A 27,185-nucleotide genomic window follows, 5' to 3' on the forward strand; every position below is an offset into this window, starting at 1 on the left:
TAGAATTATTAGCATGATACTTTTATTTTACCTAGGTTTACTGAAAAAAATCAAGTAAGTTCATATTATCTGTTACAAAATTTGTCAGCAAGAAAAATAACTTAAGATAATGGTTATTAGCTGTTTAATGTCCAATCCCAGTGTAACTGTTAAAAACAAGTAATTTAAATAAATACAAATAAAGTAAAAATCAAGTAACAGATATTCATTGAATATCTAAATCATTTGCAATGACAATAAACATTAAATGCTAAAAATAAGTTTAACTACTTATGGCATTTTAGTTTTTACCCCCAAAAAATTTATTATAGAAACAATATACTTCCAAAAATTTTGAAATGTATTTATAACTTTGTTAATCTTCTACTGGATACGAATACATGAAAAACAGTCACAAGTGCCTGCTTTCTAGTTTTCAAAGGAAAGCAAAGATTCCAAATAGTTTAAAAAGTTAGAAGGGCTAAAAATACAAATGAAACAAAAAGAAAATGTCAACACTTGAGTAACAAGCATAAGTTAACTCTGCACAAATAGACAGCACTGATGCTGAGAGAATGCAGATAAAGCAGCAGGCACCCCATGGAAGATAAGAAGCAACGGAACTCCCATGAGAGCTTTCTCCTACTGCAGAAAGATTTACTGCAAAATCTGGCGAGATACCATGTTGAGTGATGATCAACTTTTACTTAAATAGAAAATATACATAGTATCCATATTTGTCAATACTGACAAATGGATAATACATATCTTTAATTCTATCTACATTCTACAAATAGAGTATAGATTTGTTATCTATATATAAATAAGAAAATCGTTTTATAAAATGCAAAATGTAGTATATGCATGGCATATACTGAAAATAGGAAAAACATGTCCATTTATTAAATTTTTATTTGTTATGTATGGGCCATAATATACACTATAGTTCTTGCTATGAAATGACCCAACATTTGAAAGCCACTGCGCTTACACCACAGTGAACTGAGCAAACAAAAGTGTCTGTGCAGCCGGCTGAAAGGCCAATACAAGAACAAGCACCCTTTCTGTCTTATTCACACACAGGGCTAACTCAAGGCAGGCCATAATCACTCTTTGATAGGCTCATACGCTGCTGCCTGGTCTGTTCAGGTTCGTAGCCAGGCAGTCATCTTTATTTAAAAGAACTTCCCATTTCTTATCATTACTAGCAAGGCCGGGAATTCTGGTGGTGGCTTCCCAGATATTTATAGCTCTGCCATAAGTTTAAAAGTTGTTGTCCCATCTTTCAAATCTTTATTTTGCCTACTAATACAGAGCAATACTATTCAGCAGTAATGTGGGGATCCTATTGCCCCTGTCTGTTCTAATCATCCCCAGCCTCACAAAGACATGAATAAATCTCATACTATAATTCCAAAGTGCATGTGGCTCATTTTAACTGTAGAAAGAGTTTATATTCATTGCATATAATGCAAGGCAATTTAGATAAGCTTTGTAAGTGTTTAAAATTGACTTCAATTTGAATTGAAATTGTCAGAAAAAAGAGGTTTTTTTTAAAAAAAAACTACTAAAAAATAGTAGGAAAGAAAGAAAATGACTGTGAAATGTAGGATATGTATTTTCAATGAAAGAAGGTATGAAGAGTAGAGATATAGTTTTTGGTAAGGGGGGAAAGAAAGTAATTTTGTCCTAAAGTAAAACGATTATTCCAAAATAAGAAAGAAAAAAGACAGGAAATAACCTAATTGATATGAAAAGTTACAGAAAGTTTATAGAAAAGAAATCTTGAGAAAAGGACTTTATGTGGTGACCACAAATTGGAACTCTAACAAGCAACTCCAGTTTGCCTCCAATTGCAATCTCTGCCATTCCTGAATAAACCCATACTGCTGGTAAAACAACTGACTATATTATTTTGAAGATGACAACATCTACTGCTGATGTATTCAGAAATAAACTGCTTAATCACTCCTTGGCCTAATGGGCATGTGACAATAGGTATAACTGTTATTATTATGCTGTATTATAGTACATATTGTTGACAATATGTACTTCTAACAATACCCTAACGTAAGAGCTCACTGGATGACTCCATATAGCATATGGGAAAACAGAGCTGGTGGCCAGCAAACAGGCAGAGTTCAGAAGAGAGAGCAAGGGCCCGGATCAGAGGAGCCTGGATGTGAACGGCAGATGATCACTGGGTGGCAATACACCGGGGCAGGGTCCGTGTCAGTACACTAAGGACACCAAAAGCCTCAACTCTGCAGAGTTGCTGTGAAGATCAGAGACAAGGTTCAGAATAATTCTAGTAAGTGTCTGGTATATCAGAGGGTCCAGCAGAGAAAAGCTGTCATCACTTCCCAGCACTGCTAGGGTGTCTTCCCCTTAGGCACTGCTTCCCCAAGAAGCCCACCATGGCTCAGCCTGAGCTTGGCGGCCTCAGCCCTGGCACAACTCCAGTGCCAAGCTACCAGAGCTGCCCTCCACCTGGCCGTGCTCTCTGGATTGCCCTGACCCCAGAACTCACCAGCTTCTGGGGACTAAAGAGGGTTCTAGGGAAGGGTACACAGAAAAAGTCCATGCTTGGGAGATAGATGGAATCAGGTTTGACTCCTGACTCTGCTAGATTCTGAGTCTCAGTTTCTTCATCTGAAGATGTGGAAAGATAACACCACCTCCCTCATAGGACTGAGCATGAAAGAAGATAATGGCTCACAACAGGCCTGGCCCACTAAAGGTTGGTCACAGGGCTGTTGGAAAGCAAAGAAAAAGGCACACCCATAGTACTGATCAAGAAGCCACTCACAACTACTATAGCACAGGGACTTTTACCCCCAGGAAACTGCACTTGGGGAAGACATTTCCCCAAGAATACGTAAGGCACAAGGAAAGCAGGTTAGGAGAAAAGGCCATGAGTCAAGAAACCCACATATGACCCTTTGATGTGTAAAGAAATTGAAACAACAAAAAAATAAGATTTATTCACAAAAATGTACAAGTAAAAAACTGAAAGCGGCATTAAATACATGGTAATAGAATAGGGATGTAAACTGTGTTACTTCCATAACTCGGATATTACAAAGCAATTATAAACAATGCTTAAGAAGAAAGGGGCAATATAGTAAAGAGCAAGGATCTGGAGCCATGCAGACCCAAGTCTGACTTCTGCTCCCAGCTCTCTCTCTTTGACCCTGAGCAACTTACACCTGCCAGGCAGGGGTGGGGGGGACACCTCTGCAATGGAGACATTGGCAGACAATGCCTGAAGCTATGCAATAGGAAGTACATATCACGGTGGTATTCCTGCCAAAAGTTGCTGGAAGCAATCAGAACAAGATTATAGGCCATTCTACAAATAACAAAACAACAAACAAAAAACAGGCCTGGACTCTTCAAATATGTCAATGGCCACGAAAAAGAAAAGGCAGGGATGCTTGTCTATATTAAAAGAGACTAAAGAGATGTGGCAACCAAAAATAACACATGCTCCTTGATAGTATCCTGGATTTTGTAAGAGCAAAACTGGAAATTTTGGTAATGACCAGGGAAAACGTGAATGGGTCTATATGTTAAACAACATTAGTCTAACAATGTTACACAGCCTGGTTGTATTAATGGTGTTTTGGTTATATATGAGAATATCTTGTTCTCAAAGATAAACTTTAAATATTCAGGAATAAAGTGCCAATGTCTGCAACTTACTTTAAACAGCTCAGTTAAAAAGAAAAAGTATGTATAAGTGGTGAGAACACAAGTATGACAAAATATTAATAACTGGTGAATTCTGGTGAAAGATATACAGTTGTTTATTTTCTTATTCCTTCAACTATTCTGTAGGTTAGAAAAATTCCATAGCATAAAGCTGGGCCAGGAATATCTTTCCAGGCCTTCATTTTATTACTTGGAGAATGAGGACAACAAGATATACCTCACAGGACCCCAGGAAAGACTAAATGAAATCATGCATGTGAAGTTCTCAGCCAGCGCCTAGCACACAGCACACACTCATTAACTGTTTTTAATTACAATCAATGTGGAAATCATTAAAGCTATTCAGTAAATATTTCCAGCACGCGGTGGCATCATAGTTTCCACCCCCTCTGAAGTTAAACCATGGCCATATAACCATACGTTCCGGCCAAAAAAATGAGTGGAAATAAGTGTCCCTTCTAAGCAAGGGCCTTTCCCAGTGTAAACACAAATTAAAATAGACCCTTCATAATCCTGGGTCCTTGAGTGACTAGAATGAGCAGGACCTCCCCCAAACCCTGACCCACGTTGGACATGTGATATTAACAAGAAATAAAATTTTCCCTGCATTAAGCCACTAAGCTTTTGGAACTATCTGTGACACATAGCATACATAACCTAGCCTATACTGACTGCTATAGGACATGTAAGATAAAGTGAGAAAAGAAAACCATTAAACTTTATAACGCATGGTTCTATATAGCTGTATATAACCCCTGGGCACCTTACTTAATCTTCCCCCACGTTAAGTTTCCTCATGGATAAAATCAGAATAATTCACAGTACCTAACTCATAATGCTGATGTGGCAATTAAATGAATTACTGAATGTAAAACACTCAGGATTAGACAAATACCAGACGCTGAAGGCTGATGCTGGCACAGGCGGAGATCTGGTGATGGAAGATGGTTGGGGCAAGTATGCCCTTACACAGTATGCCCTCAGCAAGTCAGCCATTCTTATCCAACAAGATAAAGTACTAAAGCTGGTGAAATGTAAGAGTTTCTCTTTTCTTCTTTATACTATTCTAATATTTTTGAACAATGAGCACGTTAGTGTTCCTAATTAGAAAAGTATTGTTTTTTTAAATGTTGAGTATTACCATTTCTGACATTTCACAAAGCATTTCCATTGGTATTCTATAAATAATGTTGGTCAATAATGTCCCATTGTTTTCTTATTGTGAAACAGACTGTATTTTTAAATTTTATCTACAATAATTATTTCAGGAAGATTTTTCAGAGAAATCTGATACCTTCTACTTGACTTATTGAGTTCTCTTGATTCATTTTCTTCTGCCTCTTTAATTTAAACAGTCAATTCTGTGCCACTTGTGAAGATGTCAAGCCCTTTCAAAGCTTCTGAAATAGTTGTTATTTGGAGAAAGGTTAAAAACCGTTTCAAAAGATAATTCTTAGATTCTTTTTCCCCAGTGTATATGCGAACTGCCTTGCTTGCTTATGCAAGTATCTGAAATGGGTCAATAATCACTGCAGAATATTTTTTTTTAATCCACAGGCCCTCAATAAACAATTTTCTTATTTTTTACATTTTAAATAAGAGAAGGGGCATCCTGCATTCAGAAAATAGATCCAGCTGATGTGTTTGCTGACTTCCACAGGTAAGTGGATTCTACCCCTCAAGTCCAACTCTTCTACTGAGCAGCTGTGTGACTATGGACAAGTTAATTCACCTCAGGAGCCTCAAGTACAAACCTAATCTGCCACAAAGAAAGAACAATGCCTGCCCTCCCTCCCCCCCAAGGATGTCCCTGCCTAGGGGCCACTTACTATCGTCCAGGGGCATCTTCCTCTGTGGGGCAACAGCACTGGGCTTCAGGTTGCGATAGTCCCGGGAGAGTGCAGAGATGAGGCTGGCGTGGTTGATGGAGCGCACAGGCCACTGCTGCTCATTCTCCGGGAGGTTTGGCCATGGAAGCAGCAGGATATTAGAAAGGGCTCGGCACACCAACACCTGAGCCTGGAAGAGACCCCAAAGGCACCCATCATGAGAAGTTCAAGAGCAATAGACAGCAGGGCAGCCGTGCCTCACATGGTCTGTAGCACACACTGAGCTCAGGCCTCCAAGGCTCCTTTCTTATAACCTGGATCTGGGGCTTTGGCCAACCCTAAGGGAACCCTGGGAGGAGAGAAATGGAAGCAGTAACACCAGCTGTGGGTCTAACACACCCCAGGGCCAGCCTCAGTAATTATTGCTGATACTTGAAGCATCAGAGAGAAATCAGGCACTGCAGACACTGAATCTAACTAGTCTCTCTGCTGCTGGCTTCTGACACCTCGGAGGACCTACTCAGAACAGGGCTGTTAAGAGAATCCCTTATAATCAACGTGCCCGGAGTGTCAGGCCACAAGCAATACATTCACACCCAGGTGCTCTTAATTAATTGCTCTGATTCCATCCCTGTGTTGTTTGTGTCTAAACGTCTAACCTGAGCTTCCCAGGAGGACTTTAAGAAAATATACTTATCTGAAGTGTCTCAACCCTCAGAAAACAAACATATAACAAGAATAAAAACAAACTATTTAAACCAAAAGAATGCAAAGGCTCTCACAACACCAGCCAAATCACCAGCTCTCCAAGTAGCATAAGCTTCACCCCAGTAAATAACATAAATTCAAAAAAAAGCAGCACCAGCTCTGTGCATCTCAGGAACTTTTTGTGTCTGAATCCACACACTGCCCGCATGGGGAAGGACGCTACGAGAGAGCCCTGAGGCTGTGTCAGTGCCCACATGTAAGAAAGCCATCTCCACTGGCCTGGCCATTAAGATCTGCGTACAGAAAGAATGGCCACTCTCTTCATCAGCTCCTCTGAGGCTGAGCCACATCACTCCAGTGACTCCAGGGTAACCCCGGGCTTCACCTTGTCAACAAGTCGCTGGGCAGAGGCATCGGTGATTCTGTTGAACACTTTCTGCACTGCAGGGATGCTGATCAGAAAGACGGGCCTCACGGTGGTGGCCAGTGAAACCAGTAGGTGGCACGCAGATAGCAGCAGCTTGTCTTGGACCTGAAGAGGAAAGAGGACATGTCAGCTCACTGCATCCCCTGGGACTGGTATTACAAGATCTTTGTTTAGCCACAAGCTAAACATGATTCTTGGCTGCCAAATTGTACCATGTAGGCTCTATCTCAATGTTTTCCTACAATGACGCCCATCCAAACGGCATCTTCTTCTTTTGCCTTGTCCACAGCTCCTGCCCTCCAGCCAGAATCAGCATCTCCAGTCACTCCTGTCACAGCACATTTGAGCTCAGTCACTTTTCAACTCAAGAATCTACAGTGGTTTCCTATCAGCTCTTACACCTCATGGCAAAATCCTTGGCATATCATTCAAACAACGGGGACTGTTCATCTCATTCCTCTTGCCCAACCAAGCCAAGATCTCTCTCGGCCCCACCTCTGCACTCCACGTCACGCCTGGCTCTCCTACTCACTTCACCTCAACATGCCAATCAAAAACTTGATTCAAGTACCGTTATGGCCTTTTCAAATTAACAGAAGAGATAACTGCTTATAGAAAAAACCTAATGCTGGTAAGACTATAATGAAAACAGCAAATGAAAGAGTCAGGGGTATATAGGATGTTTAGGAAAGAAACATTATTATAATTTCCTAGAAGCACATAATATTCTTAACCTTTAACTCTATAATCCCACTTATTCTAAGAAAATTACCTGAAAGGATAAAGTTATGTTCGTTCATAAATACACACTTTTCAGAAGTATCTGTAATGACCTTTTCCAAATGGCAGCTACTAAAAGTCCAGCAATGGTTAGGTAAAGTATGAAACATATCCCTCATGGGGTATTATATACAAATTACAATTATAAACACAAAAGAAATTTGTGAAAAATAATACATGATCCTGTTAAAGGTGGTACAGAATGTTCTGTATGACTAAAACCATTAAAAACAAACAAACAAACAAAAACATGCATTTATACACATCTAATAACACAAACTGGTCTTCCTGGAGGACAACTTAATAGAATCTATCAAAGTTTACATAGATATAACCTTCAACCCAGCAATTCCACTTCCAGTAATCCAGCCTACAAGAATCTAATTTTCATCAATAAGAAAAGTATAATATATGCCCATTACAAAATAACACTGGGCAATTTGAAAAGCTAACGTTGCTCCACACCCGTGAAGTCTCCAAAGCATATGGTTAAGCAAAAGAAGCTGTATCTGCAGCTGTGTACAAACTTTCCCTTATGTATGTAAACAGAAACATGTTTGAAGGACACACAACCACCTGTTGATAGTGCTTAACTGTGGAAAGCAAAATGTTTTGTTTTTTTTAATCCTCACCTGAGGACATTTCTGCATTTATCTTCAGATAGAGTGGGAGGGAGAGAGGAAGAGAGAGAGAGAGAAACATCGATGTGAGAGAGACACATCGACTGACTGCCACTCACACAACCCCAACTGGGGCCAGGGACAAACTGCAACCAAGGTAGGTGCCCTTAGCGGGAACCGAACCTGGGAGACTGGTCTGTGGGCCAATGCTCTAACCATTGAGCAACATGCCAGGGCGAAAGCAAATGTTTTGGAGGAAGGGATTAGAGTACCATAACTTTTTAGTTCATACATTTGAACCATATTTTACTTTTTCACATAAGCATGCATTCATGTAGGACTTAAAGAACTAAAAATATTATTTGCATTTATGTGAACTACAACTTAAAGGAACAGAAAATGGCATGTAGTCTGTATTATGATGGTAAGAATTATGGGTCTAATGCTATGTAATATTTTGATTTAATAATAAGTGGGTACATGGACAGAAGGACAGACACAGAGTTAGGTAAAAGGTGCAGCCTTCGCTGTTCAAGACCTTGGTGCTGATTAGAGGTGTGACTGCATCCATGGTAGTGGAGATGAGCGTGACAAACTGCTGTGTGTTCTGCCGATGAGCTTCGTTGCAATACTGTGCTAACCAGTGAGAGTAAGCTTGCAGAGCAGCCAGGGACTGAGCATGCCTGCAAAAAGGAGAGAAGATGCCATTTTAAAGGTTAAGGTCAACATATATTAGCATTAAATGTTGCTTCTATAGCAGGTAAAAATTCCAGCCACTGAGTTTACTGTGTCAGGATCTGTCCAACAACAGGGAAATCATTTACTTGCTCATGTCAAACCTAAAAATTAAAATTCATCATCTAAATATTGCCACCACTGCCCAGAATACAAAAGGCAGTTAATGAAGGTCTACCAGATCTGACTTCATCTTTCTGTGACACACGTGAGCATCCCTGAGAGAATGATAAATAAAAAAATAGAACCAAAGAACTTAAGTGATACTGTGTTGACTTTGGAACATGACAATCATAGCTGTAAATCAGGGCATAGACAACTACCAGTTATTAGAGCTCTAAAAGTAACTTGATACATGATTCTCCAGTTTAAGCTTCCATCACACCATACACTGTATCCGGTTAGGGGACAACTCTAGAGGAGGCAAAGACTATTTGTTTCTACCAATTCTATACTACATTATACACTGTAAAAGCCCAGAATTCATCAAAGATAATAAATCTTTTTTTTTTCCAAAAGTCTTTTTTTTTTTAAATATGTTTTTAGTCCAGCAAGTGTGGCTCAGTGGCTGAATGTCGACCCATGCACCAAGAGGTCGCCAGTTCAAATCCCGGTCAGGACACATGCCCAGGTTGTGGGCCTGATCCCAGCTGGGAGCATGCAGGAGGCAGCCAATTGATGTTCTCTCTCATTGATGTTTCTATCTCTCTCTGCCTCTCAATTGCTCTCTTTCTCTAAAAATCAATAAAGGGAAAAAAATTTAAAATACATTTTTATTGATTTTAGAGAGAGAAATGGAGAGGGAGAGAGATGGGGATCGAGCCCGCAACCCGGCATGTGCCCTGACCAGGAATCAAACCAGTAACTTCTTGATGCATGTGATGATTTTCAACCAACTGAGCCACACCAGATGGGCAAGAGAGTAAATCTTAAACAAATTGAGGCAGCTGTCTCAGAGCATACAGCACCACGCCTTCCAATCAATCTAAATGTGATTTCTCCCTTTCCTATAAGAAGTAATGAGAAGTGACACTCTGACACTATGTAAATATACCGTTCCCGAACAAATACCCATGGTTTTGTCACCCACTGAGGATCCCCATGTAAATCATTATTACACTGGTGATTTTTCTAATTCTATCTTTCCTTTTCTATTCATTAGTAGGCATTCTTCTGTAAAAAAAAAAAAGAGCTTTTTCTCCATCTTTTTTAAAATCACTACAGATGCATAGAACTCTTATAGTCAACGTTATAATCCATTATTATTCTTGTTCTTTCTTGATAATCAAGTATCAAGTCCAGATAGAAAAAATCCTTTCAGCCTAGTCCCTGCATCCCTTTCCTAACATTCCCTGAGCACTTTCCTCCTTACTGACTCAGTAAGATTTTCCAGGATCACCCCGCCCCAAACTTGGAATATTTCTCCCAGGAGCTCTGGTTCCTTTTAGTGGAGAATGTCCCTTAGAAACCAAGAGCCTGGGTACTAGGGATAGCACTGCCACCGGGGGTCACTGCTACTAGGACCTTTCACTGGACAGAACTAGGACACAGGCAGGCACCACTTGAAAATCAAACTTAGCATCAACAATTATAGGGCAGAATGACCTCAATTGCCTCTAGACGAGATGCAAGAGGAAGGACACACCATCACCTCTGGAGTATTCTTGCTAAAAATGTTTAGCCTCAATCTAATACTACAGTAGTAAAACAGTTAGACAAATCCGGATTTTAAAGATTTGCTTCAAGGAAAGAAAAAAAGTAAGGGCTGAATCTCCTAAATGTCAGTCTCTCTCTCCCTCCCTATTTCTATTCCTTTACCCCACAACATGCACAACTGGGAGAACTGTTCTAGATTATAAGAGACCAATTTAATTTGTAATTCATAATTAGCTATGTTTTGGATCAAAAAAGAAAGGCCCTGGCCAGTTTGGTTCAGCGGTTAGAGCGTCAACCCACAGACCCGAGAGTCCCGAGTTTGGTTCCCACTAAGGGCACCTGTGCTTCATCCCAGGCCCCAGGTGGGGTCGTGTAAGCAGCAACCAGTCAATGTGTGTGTGTTTCTCTCTCTGTCTCCCTCCCTACCTGTCTCCCTCCCGCTCTATTTGAAGATAAATGCAAAAATGTCCTCGGGTGAAGATAAAAAAAGACATTCCTGAGACAATAATTGGGAAAATTTGAATATTGTATATATATATGTGTGTATATTCTCTCTTTCTCTCTCTCAAAAATACTAGATGATATTGCTGTATCCATGACAGTTTTTGAGGGTTGATCATGGTATTATGGTTATGCAGGAGAATGACCTTATTGCTAGGAGATACATACTAAAAGGATTTACTAGTGCAGTGACACATTACTGCAATTTATTTTAAAATAGATCACACAAAAAATGTATGTGTGTACACAAACAGAAAGCACAATTAACAAGAACAAATGTGGCAAAACATTTATAATTGATGAGTCTAGCCTAAGAGTGTTAGAGTGTTCGTTTCATTTTCCCTCTTTGCTACAGGTGTGAACTTTTCCAAAGTAAGATGTTAAGTAAGAAAAAGTACTAAGTACCTTAAAGTAAGAAAATACAGGTATTGAGAATTTTAAATTCATAGTGACCAGGCAGTTATTTTGTATTTAGAATCTTTGATCCATTTAAGTTCTGAGTACCAAAAGTAAAGAGGAAGGACATCAGAGTCTGCCTTCATATTCTAGGAAATGTAGTTAATCTGCCCTGGCTGTTTTGGCTCAGCGGTTAGAGTGTTGGCCTGCGGACCAGAGAGATCCGGGTTCAGTTCCTGTTAAGGGCTCATACTTTGGTTGCAGTTTGTCCCCGGCCCCAGTTGGGGTTGTGTGGGTGGCAACCACTTGATGTGTCTATCTCACATTGATGTTTCTCTCTCTCTCTTCCACCCTCTCTCCCTCCAGCTCTGTCTGAAGATAAATGTCCTTGGGTGAGGATAAAAAAAAAAAAAAGAATTGCAATCTATCAAATTTATAGAGCCCTTGAAGGCTGAAGGGAGGGGTTCTACAACTTCCTGATGGTGTGTCTAAGGTACTGTTTATGAGAAAATCTGCATCTTTCTCAGGAGAAGCTTCACAGCTTTAACTTCTCAAACAGGAAAGCAATATTTTATAAATGTACACCATCATACTAAAAAGATTCTATCATTTATCTAATTTACAGCTCAAGAATGTTCTAGAACAGGGGTCAGCACATTTTTTACTGTAATAACCAGTATTTCTAGGCTTTGAAAGCTGTATACCCTCTCACAATTATTCTACTCTGCCACTGTGGTGCAAAAGCAGCCACAGACAATATGTAAATGGATGGACATGACTGTGTGCCAATAAAACTTCATTTACAAAAGCTGGCAGTGGGCCGGATTTGGCACCAATGATTGTTTGCCAGCCCCTACTCTAGTCTAGAGCAAGCCTTCTGGGCTGTGTGATCTCTGGGATATGGCCCATCCCTGTGCTCCATTCCTCTATCCCAGGGATTTTCAACTGGTATGCCACAAGAATTTTTAAAATATGCAACACCTGACTATTTTGTCAGAAGCACTGACCTCTTTTCCCTTAGACTGTCAAATAAAAAAATGACAACAGCCAACACAATAGCCAACTGCTGGAAATGAAACAAAATTATACCTATTTTTTGTCAGATTGGCAAAATTTTGGTAATTTTAGTAATTAGTTTATATGTGCCATGAGATGAAAAAGGTTGAAAATCGCTGCTCTAACACTTTTATATGTCACTTTCCTAATGGCTTCCCACTGTCTATATAAAGTTTCTCAAAATGTGGTCCCTGGACATCCTGCTTCACAATCACCGAGGTTCTAGTTTAACACGCAGATACCTGAGCCTATGCCATCTTCTGTCATCAGAATCTCTGAAGGAAGGTGTTCACCAAGGAAGTCTTTGGTACACTACAGTTTCAGCCACTGCTCTACAGGAGAAGATTCATGGCATTCAAACTGTTTCCACCTTCGTCCCAACATACCTATCAGCCTCATCTTCAACCACACGAACTGCTCACCATCTCCCCAAGTGTGTGACTCCCCAACACTGTCTTGCCTTGTGCTGTTCCTTCCTCCTGAAATGCCTACTCCATACATCTTCTACTCCCAGCTCTCGTCTGCCTGATTAAGTCCCTTACTCCATCCCCTGCACCCATGTATACAGTCAAGCCATCTTTCTCTTTCTAGATTTGGAGGTGTTCCTTTTCATCTATAAATGAGAGACTGGAGGACAGGTCTTTCCTGAGAAACACAAACACAGAACTCTACTTACACATCAATGAGATCAGGTTTCAATACTGATGGCACAGCAGTTTCAATGTTGTACAGTTTTATCTGAGACCCATACAGAGTGACTTTGACCAACCTGTTGGCAAAGAAGCAGGTAAGAAAAAAACATTCAGCTTATGGACTAAAATAAGACAAGATAGACAAGGTACCAAACAAAGGTCCCAAGAATAGAGACCAGACTGCAATCTTTTTCCAAAGATATAATCTGAGATGTGCGCAAAGATTTATATACAAATAATACTAACTAAACCATTATATATAGCATCAAAAACATTTGAAAAATAATATAAATATCCAACACAGAGAATATGATATACTATATACAATAAAAATGATTACAATTGAAACTTTTGTTTTTTATATTTTACCACAATAAATTTCTTTTTAAAAAGTAAATGTTTCAAGTGGATAAATATATGATAAAGAAAATATACCACTGTAAAATTTAAATTATGGGTATATATGGGTCTTCCTTGTATAATTTTTCAACTTTTCTGAAAATTTACAAATGTTTATGATAAAATGTGTGGGGAGGCTTTCAAGAATTAAATTGAGGTATTGTTAATTACAAGCACAATTATTTCAGGAGCAAACTGCTGAATCCACTGTTGCCCAAGGGCTCATTGTATACAAACAAGCATTAACTAAAATAACTAATAGCCAGCTCTACTGGGAAATGGAAAATGCCTCTTTCATTGCAGACAGACATCCTTTATGAGTCACGGGGAAACCGGAGACCCGGCTGAGTTCCCTCTGTGCTTACTGTAAGTAAACTAAACTGGACACCAGGGAAGACAGCATGTATTTTTCCCCCTCAATCTACGGGGCAGAGACTCTCAAACTTCACTGAGCCTAAGAACCAACTGCGGAACTTATTACAAATGCAAACTCCCTGACCTGACCCCACAGACCAACTATGTAGCTGTGAGGAGGGATCTAGAAATAGGCATCTCTGAAAAGCATCCGAGGCTCTGGCGCATATGGACAATACTCTGAAAAATGCTCCTCTCTGATGCAGGGGGAAAACAGAACTTTATTAGAAAGCCACAAGCTTGAGCCACAAATTATTCAGGGCTGGAGAGCAGGCAGAAGGGGGTATTTCCAGTCAGCCAAGAAAGTGAGGGTAGAAGAGTCAAGGGTTCCCAATCTGAAGTCCTGGGAAGGGGGTGGAGGTGATCACTAGAAACCAAATGGTTACTGCCAGTAAGCAATATACCAATGTGTACCTGGTATCTAACTTTAAATTATTATCCCTTCTTTACACTCACACAGCAAGTGTACAGTCCATTGGCATTATGTGCACTGACTGTGTGGCCATCACCACTGTCCATTTTCTTCTTCCCAAACTGAAACTCTACCCATTACATAACTCTCCGTTCCATACCCAGGCCCCCAGCCCCTGGCAACCATCACTCTTTTTTCTGTCTCTATGACTTGTACCACTCTAAATACCTCATGTAAGTGGAGCCATATAATATTTGACTTTACATTCTGTTTTTACATTATACAGCATTCTTTAATGATGTTCATCTCTTAAAATGGACTTCTAGCTTGGCTGGTATGGCTCAATGCATTGAGTGTCAACCCAAAAACTGAGAGGTTACAGTTCAATTCCTGGTCAGGGCACATGCCCAGGTTGCAGACTCGATCCCCAGTGTGAGGCATGCAGGATGCAGACAATCGATGTTTCTCTCTCATCGATGTTTCTATCGTTCTCTCCCTTCCTCTCTCTCTCTCTAATAAAAAACATATTTTAAAAAATAAATAAAAATGGCCCTGGCCAGTTTGGCTCAGCAGTTAGAGTATCAGCTTGTGGTCCAGAGAGACCTGAGTTCGGTTTCCGCTAAGGGCACGTACCTCGTTTGCAGTTTGTCCCCACCCCTGGTTGGGTTGTGCGGGTGGCAACCACTCGATGTGTCCCTTTCACGTCGATGTTTCTCTCTCTCCCCCCTCCCCCCCACTCTATCTGAACAAAAAATGGAAAAATGTCCTCGGGTGAAGATAAAAAGTAAATAAATAAATAAATAAAAATGGACTTCTAAGTGTGTCTTAATATTTCTATGTTTAGCAGAGTTAAAAAAATTTTTTAAATTGAATTTTAGAGAGGAAGGATAGAGGGGGGGGGGGAGAGAGAGAGAGAGAGAGAGAGAGAGAGAGAGAGATCAATTGCCTCCCACATGTGCCCTGACCGGGGATCAAACCTGCCACCTTTTGGCATACCAGACGATGCTCCAACCAACTGAGCCACACCAGCCAGGGCTGTTTAGCAGTATTATTATTAGATTTATTTTATGTAACCTATAACTTGAAATACTGATAATCACACTATTAAGATCATAACAAGGAGCTTCCTCACACTTTATTTTATACTGAAGACAAAATAGCTAAGTATCATTAGCACTGAGCCTACAAACCTAATCAAATACAAAATAAAGATTTGGGATCTACCACTCAAGTATAAAATTTTAAAAATGAATTTCAGACAGAAAGACATGTTCCAGTCATGCTAATCAACACTGGAAATTGGACTAATGCAAGAAGAGGAAAGGGTATTCTGGAAGTAGAAGCTCTGTGGTTTGGAAAGAGCCCAGTTTTTGGACTCAGGAAATTGGTTCAAGGCCATGTGCCCCCTCTCACCAATTGTGTGACCTGAAGCAAGACACTCACCATTCCCTGAGCCACAGTTTACTCATAGATAAGGGGACAATATCTGTCCCTCAAAGTATAGAATGAAATAAAATGTGCAAAACCACTTTTGAAAATTTCCTACTACTATATGCTGTTTTTATTAGTAATATGAATCTGGCTTTTAAAAATTTATAAAATTCTTGCCCTGGCCAGTTTGACTCAGCAGTTGAGCATCGGCCTGCGGACCAGAGTCCCCAGGTTCGGTTCCCGCTAGGGGCACATACCAAAAAAAATAATAATAATAATAATAATAATTTAAAAATTCTCAGTTATCTCTGCTTTTAAGCTAAGAGTAACAGTTAAAGAGAATATGCAGGTAACTAGGCTTGGGGCTTGATTTCCCCTTGGGGTGTAACCAATGTCAGGGTACTGGGCCAAAGAAAGCCCCAGGTGTCTTGACTTTAGGCTGGACCCACACTGACCCAGTTTTGAGCTAATCAACTCACCGGTTACCATGAAATGACCTTCAGTTTCAAGGGTATGACTTTTTCAGTGTAGGAATCCATGAACGAAGAGGAGACAGGGAGGACTAGATAGTATACCATGGTCCTCAACAAAGGCAGCTGTGAACCCGGTGGGGGGGAAGAGGGGGGTGACGAAAGGAGCTTGGTGGTGGAAAGGTTGGGAAGCACCTCTCAGGTCAGGCTTAGAGGATGCTCAGGTTTAACTCCTTAGGACCCTCACAGGACTAGAAAAACCAGTCCCACTGGGCAGGACTGAGGAAAATCCCACCTCTGCTATCTGGCTGCCTACTTGGACAGTGTCTCCTGCCTGGCTTTTGTTAATTAACAGGGCTTTCCTAATGTCTCTATCCTATGAGGAAAGACATGAAGATTGAGCTCTCCTGATTTCTTCGGAGGCTAATTCTGACTTTATAGCTATTACAAGATCTTCAATGAAATAACAGATTACATTATTGTCTGCTACATGCTAGGCCCTGTGCTAAGTAGTTCTCCCAATAAACCTAAAGATACTGTCCAGCCCATTTTATAGGTGAGGAACTGGAAATTCAGAGAGGCCCAGCAGTGGCTCCACATTCACACCTGTCAGGTGCAGAGCCTTGCTCTGCCTAGCGCCAGAGCAGAAGCTGGCTGGCACTGTGCTGCCCCTCACACAAGGTACAACTGCACTCTGCAGAGGGAATGGCTCCATGATGCGGTCGCCCACCTACCTCTCCACAACTGTGAGGGCATCACTGAACCTCGCAGCAAACACATCTCCAATAAAGTACTCGGCTAACCGGCCCACGGCCTGCAGCAGGGAGCTCAGGTCTCTCAGGGAACAGTGCAGTCGCCGGCAGTCATTCTCTGCTGTGATGTTCAACCTGTGTCCTGGAACAACATGCTTCAGTTACCACGACAGACAACTGCTCACCCAGGCCATCTCCATTTAGCAAAACCAGTCCTTGAAATACAACCACCCAGTCTGCTTCCCGGGACCAAGCCGGGAAACTGGCCCAGTCTCTACCTAAAGCAGACTCATATACACTCCAGAGCCAGAGGGAGGGACAGAGAGCAGAGGAAGAGGGACAGACAGCTGGGGGAGGGGGTGCTAATATGCACCAAACTGCCTTGTGATTCCTCCTGACCCTGTGAAGGATGGAAGGATCGATGCCACCAACTTTACATACAAGAACACACCCCCAGGGAAGTCCGGAAACTTGCCTAATATGGGTCAGGGTGGGAGTCCTCAGCTCAGTCTAAGCAACTGCAAACTTGCTTGCCTTCCACACATGCCCTGTCAGAGAATGCCATCTCCATGGCTGAGAGCGAGGGTTCATCCCTGCTCAAAGGACAGGGTGCACGCAGCACTGCACCCAGAGGGTTCAAGAACACAGGAAATACAGAGCACCGGGCTGGGTTCAGAAGACAGATTCCCTGCCACTGCTGGCTCTGTGCCTCAGTGAGCCCATCTTAGTCTCCGTTTCCTCATCTTTCAAATGAAAAAAACAGAAAAAAAAAAATGCTACTATCTAATTGACCACTATAAGGACTGAGATAGAATGCATTAAATAAACCCTGTAAACTATAAACCATTATTCAATGTTTGTAACATTTATGAAAAACAAGGAGCTAGTGATTTTCTAAGGCCTGAAACTCTTAGTTTTCAACATAATTTCTTTAAGCTAAGCAAGGAGGATAAAAAGGTGAAAGACGAAAACATCCTCAGTTCAGCAACCTCCCTGCCCCTCGGGCCCCTCTACCACCAAGGTCCACAGTAGGCAGTAAGAATCGTCAAGCCAGCGGAGAGGCCCTGAGTCTGACGAAGTCCTGCTCCTCCTCCCAGAATGATGAGGGAGGGGCAGTAACAGCTCACTGCCCACAGGACACCTGCAATCCCACACCTCCTCTGTAGACGCTTTTTAAGCCTGCTCCCTCCACTGCCACTTTGGGTTTTACTCTCAGGAGGCGAGAGCCTCAATGTGACTATCACCAACCCTCCTCCCATGGCACTCCACAAGCACCTTCCTAGAACCCGGATCTAAGCACACAGCTCCCCTGAGGCAAGGTATCAAACCCTTCTGGGCTCTCTGCAGCTAAAGGGGAAGGGCCTGAACTCCCAACATCAACTCCAGGTCTCCCATGACCTCACTGCCTCCTACTATTCCATTTTATCATCTGGACCCACTGATAACCCCCAGACACCTGGTGTTCCTGCTTGGACTGCCCCCACCCCCATTTCATCCTCCGCCCACCGCACCCCCCTGCCTTGTACACTCTTACATACACTCCAGACTCATAAGCTTTCTCTCTTCTGGAAGGCCTTCCTGCCTTTCTCCAGACAGAGAACAAGCCTCCTAGCCCTCTGCATTCCTCCAGGGCACCTTGTGCACAGACGGAGAAGAACGATTGACAAGTCTTCTCACTGGCTATGATCAAGTCCTTGGGGATGAGGACCATGCCCAGTGTCCCACAGTGCCTGACACAGCACAAGTAACCACAAATGCATAAATGAGTTCAATATAACAGAACAGGGAGCAAACTAGACAGCAGGACATGGCGTCTCAGGGGCTTAATTTCCTCCTACTACCCTTGGGAATATTCACTGTAGCATTCAGAGGTGAATACGGAGAAGTGACACCTGTGGAGAAGAAACCACCAAGGCCAAACACCTATGAAAAACTGGTGGATGAAACAACAATGTGATATCTCAGATTCTACACCAAATTCCAAGTGACCAGGCTGGGCACAGAGCCTCTGAGGCCTCCAAGGGAGGACAGGAGCCAGGGCATTGCTATAGCAGGGCACATCCCAAGGAACAGAAGAACAAAAGGAAGAAGATGCTCAAGGAAGGACTTCACGCCCTGGCCAGTTGGGCTCAGCGGTTGAGCATCAGCCGGCAGGCCAGAGAGTCCCGAGTTTGGTTCCTGCTAGGGCACGTACCACACACACAAAAAGGAAGGACCTCACAAGGAGAGAGCCGGTGACAAAGGCCAGCTCCGTAACCTCCAGGCACCTGTTCCTCCCTCCTGCACCCCACATGGAGGCCAGTGCCTTGGTGCAGAGTGCAGGACTGTCAGCCGGCAGGCAGCCCTGTGAGGCCGCCAGGTGGGCGTCCAGAAGAGTGAGCCAGCTCCCAGTCAAAGCAAGAGGAGGACCACCCCACACCACCAGCCAGATGACCCCACAGAACACACAGGACCGGGAGATATTTCTGGTCATTCTGGGTCACACGAGAGACAACAATACTCCTCTCCTCGTCTCCAGGTTAACAAAAGGATCACAATGATACTCCTGAATGTTCAGATTTTCAGGGTTCTGGCAAGGTGACCAATTCCCAGGGTAAACTTCTAAAACCTGCTGTTCCTTTGCACACCAGCCAAGCCTCAGGGATCTGTGGGAAATAAATCCTGATGAGAAACACACCCAGAAAACTGGACGTGGTCATGGTACAGGCCCCAAAAGAGAAGAGGACAGCTCAATGTTCAGAGAGCCACGTGGGCAGGTTTTTAGTATACCTGCCCCTCACTGTCTCTGTACCCACCCATGTTCATCTTCCACTTCATCTCCCACTAAGCTCTACCTAGAACTAGGCACCCTTAGGTATACCTAAGAACTCAGTTCTTAAATATTTTAAGCATGAAGGGAAACATTCTATTTCTCTTTTAAAAGCCAAATCAGACCACCACACTAAATCAAATTTCCCTTTCAGTACAGTACCTGATAAGAGTTACGAGGCAGCTTTAAAGTGATTGAGCCCAGGCCTTGCCCTCCTCCGTCTGCCCCGATGCATGGCCTTCCCCAGCACTGACCCTTCCCACATGCCCTTCTCAGCTTCTTCCTGACACCTCAACGTCGTCTTTGAACAGTTAGGTCAAAAGCACAGGGGAAATCTGTCTCCCTAATTCTTCCTCATTACTCTTTGTCCCACCCTGGAGAATAAGCCTGATGATACACAACAGTTTTGGAGAGATGTGAAGACAGGAGTCACGTTCTTGCAACTCTCCTCTTGACTGAAGTACACCCTTGAGGGTCCCTCCATTACCCATGCCACCCTCCTTCTGAGCTTCTGAGAATCCTGGCCATCCTGGTCACTCCCCTCTAATCCTGCCCTAATTTGTCCAACAAAGAGCAATACCTACAAAGAAAAACAGCTCGAAACTGCTCTGTGTGAGTTTTATTAAACTGTTAGTTTGAACCATATGAAATTGCTGACATTGACCACTTCAGATCGAACAAAACTGCAATTCCATATAATTCAACTTAACACCTGTGCGCCATCGACGGTGCATGTTAATCAAAACTGCAGCTGGTTCTTTCCTGCTCTGCCTGCGTGACAGACAAACACGTAGCAGTAAGTACCACTAATCCAAGTCCCCGCCCTCCTCCCAGCCTAGAAACATCACACCAGCACCGCCAGCACCACCAAATCACCTAAGGTACCACCTCAACTTGAGGAGGCAGGCCAGAGTTCCCACTGTGAAAAGCTGTTCAGGTCCACCCACATTTTCCTCTATTTGGCTAAGGTTAGAGTTTCCCCAATAACACAGAACATCTGCAAAGACCCTTTAGAAGAGAATATTGCCGCATACAGGTTTTAGAGGGAAGAAACGTCACAGCCACTGAAGTCCTATCTTCCATAAACCAAGTCCTCCTGAAACATTCAAAGAACAGCTCCTTGGCAAATCACTGCCCTGGATAAAAACCTAGTACTGTAATGTGTAATTCGGTCTTCTCTGTTTTGAGGGGCCTGGGGAGGTGGAGGTGTGAAAATCAGCATGCTCAATATTCTGCCCTGAGAGAACAAACAAGCCATAAATGAACCCCAGCAGAACAAAGAGTAGAAGTTCAAAAATCATCTATATGTAGATGAAACAATCTCAGATGAAACAATCTCTTAGGCAGGAACGTGTGGCTAAACAAAAAAGCTAATGGGGTAACTCAGAGCAGAAATCCTGCCCCAATGAGGGATGATCTCAGTGAGCAATGGCACAGTCAAATACATATAAAACAGGTACTTTAGGGCCATGTAAGGACACAAATGCAGTACAAGGGGCACAACCACCAATGAAAGGACTTCTCAAACCACAAATGGTGGGAAAGACAGACACAAGGGCAAGCACCTGACGGGTGAGCACACACAGCCACTGACGTGTGCAGCAACACGCTCCCCATATGCTCCCTGCAGATGTTACAGAGGAAGTGGAAGCAGGAAAATGAGCAGCAGTAAAGTACAGGACTCCCATCCAAAAAGGACCCTAGAACTCAAGGCTGGCTAGATAAATGTGAATGAAAGAAGTGGGCCATATCCATTGAAGAAAGGATAACATGGCTTCTGTTACAAGGCATTAAGGCTAACCAATACAGGATGGAGGTTATTCGAGGAGTGAATGGCCATGGGAACCAGGGACAGAATGTGCTCAGAGTTTTACTTAAGAGCCTTTGCACTGGAAACTTGGCTTCTGGGCTGCCTAGGAATGGGGGAATACTTCCTCGTGGATATGAGAGCTCATTTAAAACAGGAAAAAAGTATTTCTCTGCCACTGGAGTAGGCTCCAAGGACCAGGCTAAGAATGAGATATACAAATAGTCTGGAAGAGCCAAGTGCACAATGAAATTGCCAGTAAATGGGCTTCAGTGATCAGATTATCCTTCGCAGATAAGAAGCTCTAATTTATCAGCTGTGTCTCAGAAAAAAGGATTTAAGAATCACGGCGATTTTCACTTGAAGGCAAGCAATGTAATGTAGAAAAGTTAGCTACAACACTAAAAAAGGAAACTTAGGAATCATTTTGGCGGGGAGGAAATACATGCTCCATTTTTTAATTTTTAAAATCAAGAACAATGTCTTCAGGGTACTGACTACATTCTAGGAGAGATGACCAGGGCATGGAGTTTTCCCAAGAATGGATTCTGGAAAAGCCTGTAGACTTTGTACACAGTCCAGTGATTTTCACTGGTATTGACAGCATATTTTACATATCATTCTCATTACTATTGACAGCATATTTGATAGGCATGCTTGCTTTGAAAAGCAGTCTTTTTAAAGCTCCATGTAAGTTGTCCTTAGCCTAGCTATAAAACCAGGGCCTATACTTGGGACATGCCAAGTCCCATCAACCTCCTGGGGCCCAATGAATTATTTAGAAGCTAATAGTCATGGAAACAAGCTGTCACAGGCCACTAAGAAGGGCAGTCTCAGAAACAGCCTCCCATGGAGGCTCTGCCATGAATAACAAGTTTGTCCAGAAGCAGGGCTGCCCCTTGGGCAGCTCTGTGCCAGGGTGAAAACAGAGCTACACAACAGAGGGGCTGCAGGCAGGGCCAGGCATGACTCCTATGAGGAAAACACTAACACGGCTACAGGAGATGGGGGGCAGGAAGGCATAGGTGTGTTTGCAAGCACACTATTAAATGTCTGCTGTTTTCAGCTGACCTAATGAATGTCAGATTTTAGTTAACTCAACTTTTTAATTTGTTTTCTTTATTGATTTTGAGAGGGGGGGGGGGAGAGAGAGGGAGAGAGATAGAAACATCAATGAGAGAGAACACCGACTGGCCGCCTCCTGCATGCCTCCCACTGGGGATCTGGCCCACAAGCTGGGCATGTGCCCTGACCGGGAATCAAACCAGTGACCTCTTGGCGCATGGGTCGACACTCAACCACTGAGCCACACCGGCCAGGCACTAACTCAACTTTTTTTATCATTCCCCATTATACCATCTTGGGACTAGCACTAACAAGTTATGTGGCTTTGGGTAAATTAACATCTCTGAACATCAATTTCCGCCTTTGTAAAACAGGAAAAACCAGTATTAGTGCTTATATCTCACAGGGCATGAGAGAATTAAATAAGATAACATAAGTAAATAATAGAGTGCCTGGTTTATAATAAGTGTTCTACAAATACAGATTATTATTACTACTATTAATAAAATAAAGTAAAATAAATACTAACCCTAAACCCCAAGCAGGTGAAACCTGCAGATGGCAGGCCAGAGCCTTTCCAACTAGCTATGGCCAGAGCTGCCCCTGGGCCACTCACAATAAAAGGCTAACATTTACTAGCATGCTCCACCGTGAGTTTCCCGCTTCCAGCTGCTCCTGTGTCCTACCGGATTCTAAAAACTGGGGAAGAAAGAGACCATCACAGCAAAGGCCAAAGTCATTTTTTCCTAGCATACTTGCTGGTTTAAAGGACATAAAGACATTCTAATTGGTAGAGTTTTCAAAAAGCCCTATCCTTTTGCTCTGAATGATCTCCTCTCTCTCACTGAAACACCTCTCTGGACTATCCTGTCACAGCCTCATCTTTTACCTCCCCCCACTTCTCCGCATCATGACTTCTTTCTGTTTAGAACGGGGACAAAACCGCACGGAAGTGGCAGTGGAGAAATTATGTTCTGACAGCAAAGAAGGCAGCAATTCAATACTAGTCCATTTTTTAAAATGTTGGTTAAATTATGAAAGAAAACCAGTTTACCTGACCCTGAAGTAACTACAAACTGCTGTAACCCCAGATAAACGTCTAAATTGTCCTGTAGAACTGGGAACTGAAAACAAAGAAACAACAATTAAAAAAAAAAAACATACATGTGAGTTTTAACAGCATTTTACCATTGAAACAGTACAAGCACCTATGGGGGCAGGGGCAGGATAAAAACTTTTCTCTGGGAACCTTTACATGCCCCTAAGAAGAGGTAGCTCCCCTTACACTTAACAGTTTCTACAATCTCAACCATCATCAGTTTGATGCTTTTTAAAAACAAACAGTGGATGCTGGGTATGATTATGTTCCTAAAAGAGGACATCAAGCCCCAAAATTACCTGATCCTTTCAGAGTTCTGAGACAGACCTATCTCCCTACAGGTCCAAGATAAACCCTGCCCTTGAGAGGAACACAGAGAGGCCTTCCTTAGAATGCATGACAAAGTGGAAAGACAGGCTGAGTTATCTGGAAGTTACATTCCCTCTTCATTCAGCAGACGGGCTCTTCATAACCAGAGCTGTGTCCTTTCTAAATGCTAACTCACCACTAAGATAAAGGTAAACCTTGACTGTGATAGATCCCTAAGAAAGTCAGATGACAAAATGCACTCTCCACAGGAAAACACAAGATACAGCGGGGTTGTGCAGTGCAAAGCTGACCCCAGTAAACTATCTTGCCTTTGAAGAGAGATAGGTTTAATAAAATCTCCTCAAAAAAACAAGTACCACTTAATCAGTGAAATCAGTCCTATGACTAAATATTCTAGCACATAAATATAGCAGAGAGTGGCAGCCATTTGCCAAGACTAAGCTTTACAATGGCTCGCTTTTCAACAATGTAATTCATATAAATTATCTTCTATTTGGCCTGGCCACTTTCGAGCTACTGATGAAGGAAGGCATTAGTAAGGTTCACATTATATACAAGAGTTTAGAAAAGAAAAACAGGGCTTCCAGAAGTTGGTCTGAAGTATTCTGGGAAAATGTTAACATCTGATCAATTTGAGGGTCGGTTACAGTAATTATTATTCCCTGTTTAGAAAATTCTATAACACCAGTGAGCAAAAAAGCCTTCCTGCTCACACAGGGAAACCATTAGGCCCTCGTCCCCTCCAAGCGGTGAGTTACCAGTGTTGAGAAGGCGTGTGTGGGAAGGAGCTCCATCACTTTGGCCACGACTTCCAAGCTCTGGCGTAAGTACCGCTGCCACTCTGTCTGCTGCTGCAGGGGAAACACAGAAGGGTCAGCTCTCCTGACAGGCCAATCTGTCCTCAGCCTCAAGTCCACTCACTCTCAGACATATATTTTGAAGAAATGACAAATGATGGGACCAGGTTATTTGGTACTTTAAAAAGGCCAAGCTAAAATATGTTTTTTACATCCAATAAATTAATGTCATTAAAAGCTTTTTCTTAAGAAAAAGGTAATCCATGAAAATGACCCACTTTCCCCTACAATCACAGGAACAGATAGAGGAGCCACTTGTGAAATGCTCGCGTCCCCTTTAAGTCATCCCAGCTATAGGAACTGGTCACTCATTCCTTCGGAGACAGTCCAGCACTGCATTCCGCAAGTTAACTAAGTCAGTGCACTTTAGTATGGTCTACAGACGGGCAGCATCGGCATGTCCTGGGGATTGTTAGATATGCCAATGTTATGGTCCCCACCCCAAACCTTCTGAGTCAAATCTGTTCCACATCTGTGCCAAATCTGTTCCACATCTGTGCCAGTGACTCTTATCCATGCTAAAACACCAGAGGCACCGGCCTAGGTCATACAGTTAATAAGAAGAGAAGCCTAAGTTTACCAAGCACCTTGTATGCACCAGGCATGTAGCCATTCCTTCCGCCTGTTACCATCATAAAACTGTCAAAACAGACATACCACCCCCTTTGGGGAGATGACAAAATTAAGGCTCAGAGAATTCAACACCTGGACCTCTTGTCTCCTTCAAGGCCAAGGTTACAGAGATTCAAATCCAGGCCATCTGGTTCCAAGAACAGGGCTCTTTCCAACCCAAACAAGGCTACCCTCAAAGGTCTTGACTATGCCCTGGTCACTGCTGTTTTGAAGTGATAGCAGGGACTTGAAAATTTTGAAGTGCATGGTGGTTAAGAAAAAAGAACACTATAGAGTTGTGTCCTTAAAAACATTTTCCTTATTGATGTGGGCACACCAGCAACAATAAATTCAAAATCAATTTTAAGAAATATCAATTTATAAAATGTACTCAAAAGAAATTTCCTTTCATTCTAGCCTTATCATTTAAGTAGCTCTTTAACTATTTCTACCAGCATTCAACCAGCTCTTATTTGTTGCCAGAGTGAGGAGTGGAGGTGTGGGTGCCAGGCAGGGGAATAGGAGGAATAAAGAGTTCTCATTAAACCACTTTTCATGTACATATTTACTTAACTTACCATCTCTAGTCCATATAGATAAAAATAACTGTAAAATAATTTTTTTAACATTTTTCCATTTTTTGTTCAGATAGAGCGGGAGGGGGAGAGAGAGAGAGAGAGAAACAATATGAAAGGGACACACGAGTGGCTGCCCCCCGCACGACCCAACCAGGGCCAGGAACAAACTGCAACCGAGGCACATGCCCTTAGCGGGAACCGAACCCCGGTCTCTCTGGACCGCAGGCCGACGTTTCAACCGCTGAGCCAAACCAGCCAGGAGTGTAAAACTTTTTTTTTATGAACCCAAAGAGATTGGCAGGATAAATTTCAAATGAACAATTCAAACTGTTAAGACTCCTCTGGCTAAAAAATAGTCCCCAGAGCAGAGGGCTGAACGGTTCTGAGCCCCCACATCGATTCACGCAACATGACAGTGATTAAAGGCCAATCAGGGGGTGCTGCTTACGTCGTCATCCAGAGTCTCGTCATCCAGCTCCTCCAACTGGGCCTGGTTGTATCTGAACTGGATTCGATTCAACACCTCCGTGAGCAAGAGGACTAGGGCATCTTCGTACCTGTGTGGAAGGGAGAAATTCAACATCAGGTGAAAACAGGCTTTTAGCCTAGAATTTCAAAAAGGCTTCCTGCACTGTGAAAAAATGGTGTCTGTGTTGAATTACCATATACAAAAGGAGCATCTAAACTAAACTTAGTTTATGGGTTGGCAAGGGTATATGTGAGAGTGGAACAGTAGCAGGGGTATTTCTTTTTTCTTTTTTTTAAATCCTCACCCGAGGATATTTTTCCATTTATCTTCAGATAGAGTGGGAGGGAGGGAAGAAGGGAGGCAGAGAGAGAGAGAAATATCAATTGGTTGCCTCCCGTATGACCCCGACCAGGGCCAGGGACGAACCGCAATAGAGGTATGGAATCGAACCCATGACTCTTTGGTCCGCGGGCTGACGCTCTAAACGCCGAGCCAAACTGGCCAGGGTGGGGGCACTTCTTTATTTAACTATGTTCCAGGCACATTCTTTTTTTTTTTTTTATCCTCACCCGAGGACACTTTTCCATC

The 27,185-nt window shown here is 42.6% G+C and overlaps 1 protein-coding gene across 7 annotated transcripts in view; it reads right to left on the reverse strand.

Moving 5' to 3' along the window:
- Window positions 1-27,185, reverse strand: part of XPO6 (exportin 6) — a 121,496-nt gene that overhangs the window by 11,720 nt on the left and 82,591 nt on the right. For all 7 annotated transcript variants that reach the window (XM_036280821.1, XM_036280823.1, XM_036280825.1 and 4 more), the window contains 8 exons: window positions 26,577-26,685; window positions 24,840-24,932; window positions 23,707-23,776; window positions 16,954-17,113; window positions 13,078-13,170; window positions 8,596-8,740; window positions 6,616-6,762; window positions 5,523-5,712 (listed from right to left, as the gene is read on the reverse strand). In XM_036280821.1, coding sequence (XP_036136714.1) covers window positions 5,523-5,712; window positions 6,616-6,762; window positions 8,596-8,740; window positions 13,078-13,170; window positions 16,954-17,113; window positions 23,707-23,776; window positions 24,840-24,932; window positions 26,577-26,685 — 1,007 coding nt within the window. The remainder of the gene's footprint in view (window positions 1-5,522; window positions 5,713-6,615; window positions 6,763-8,595; window positions 8,741-13,077; window positions 13,171-16,953; window positions 17,114-23,706; window positions 23,777-24,839; window positions 24,933-26,576; window positions 26,686-27,185) is intronic.

This window comes from Molossus molossus, unplaced genomic scaffold, assembly GCF_014108415.1.
Source record: "Molossus molossus isolate mMolMol1 unplaced genomic scaffold, mMolMol1.p scaffold_m16_p_3, whole genome shotgun sequence".
NCBI lineage: Eukaryota > Metazoa > Chordata > Mammalia > Chiroptera > Molossidae > Molossus > Molossus molossus.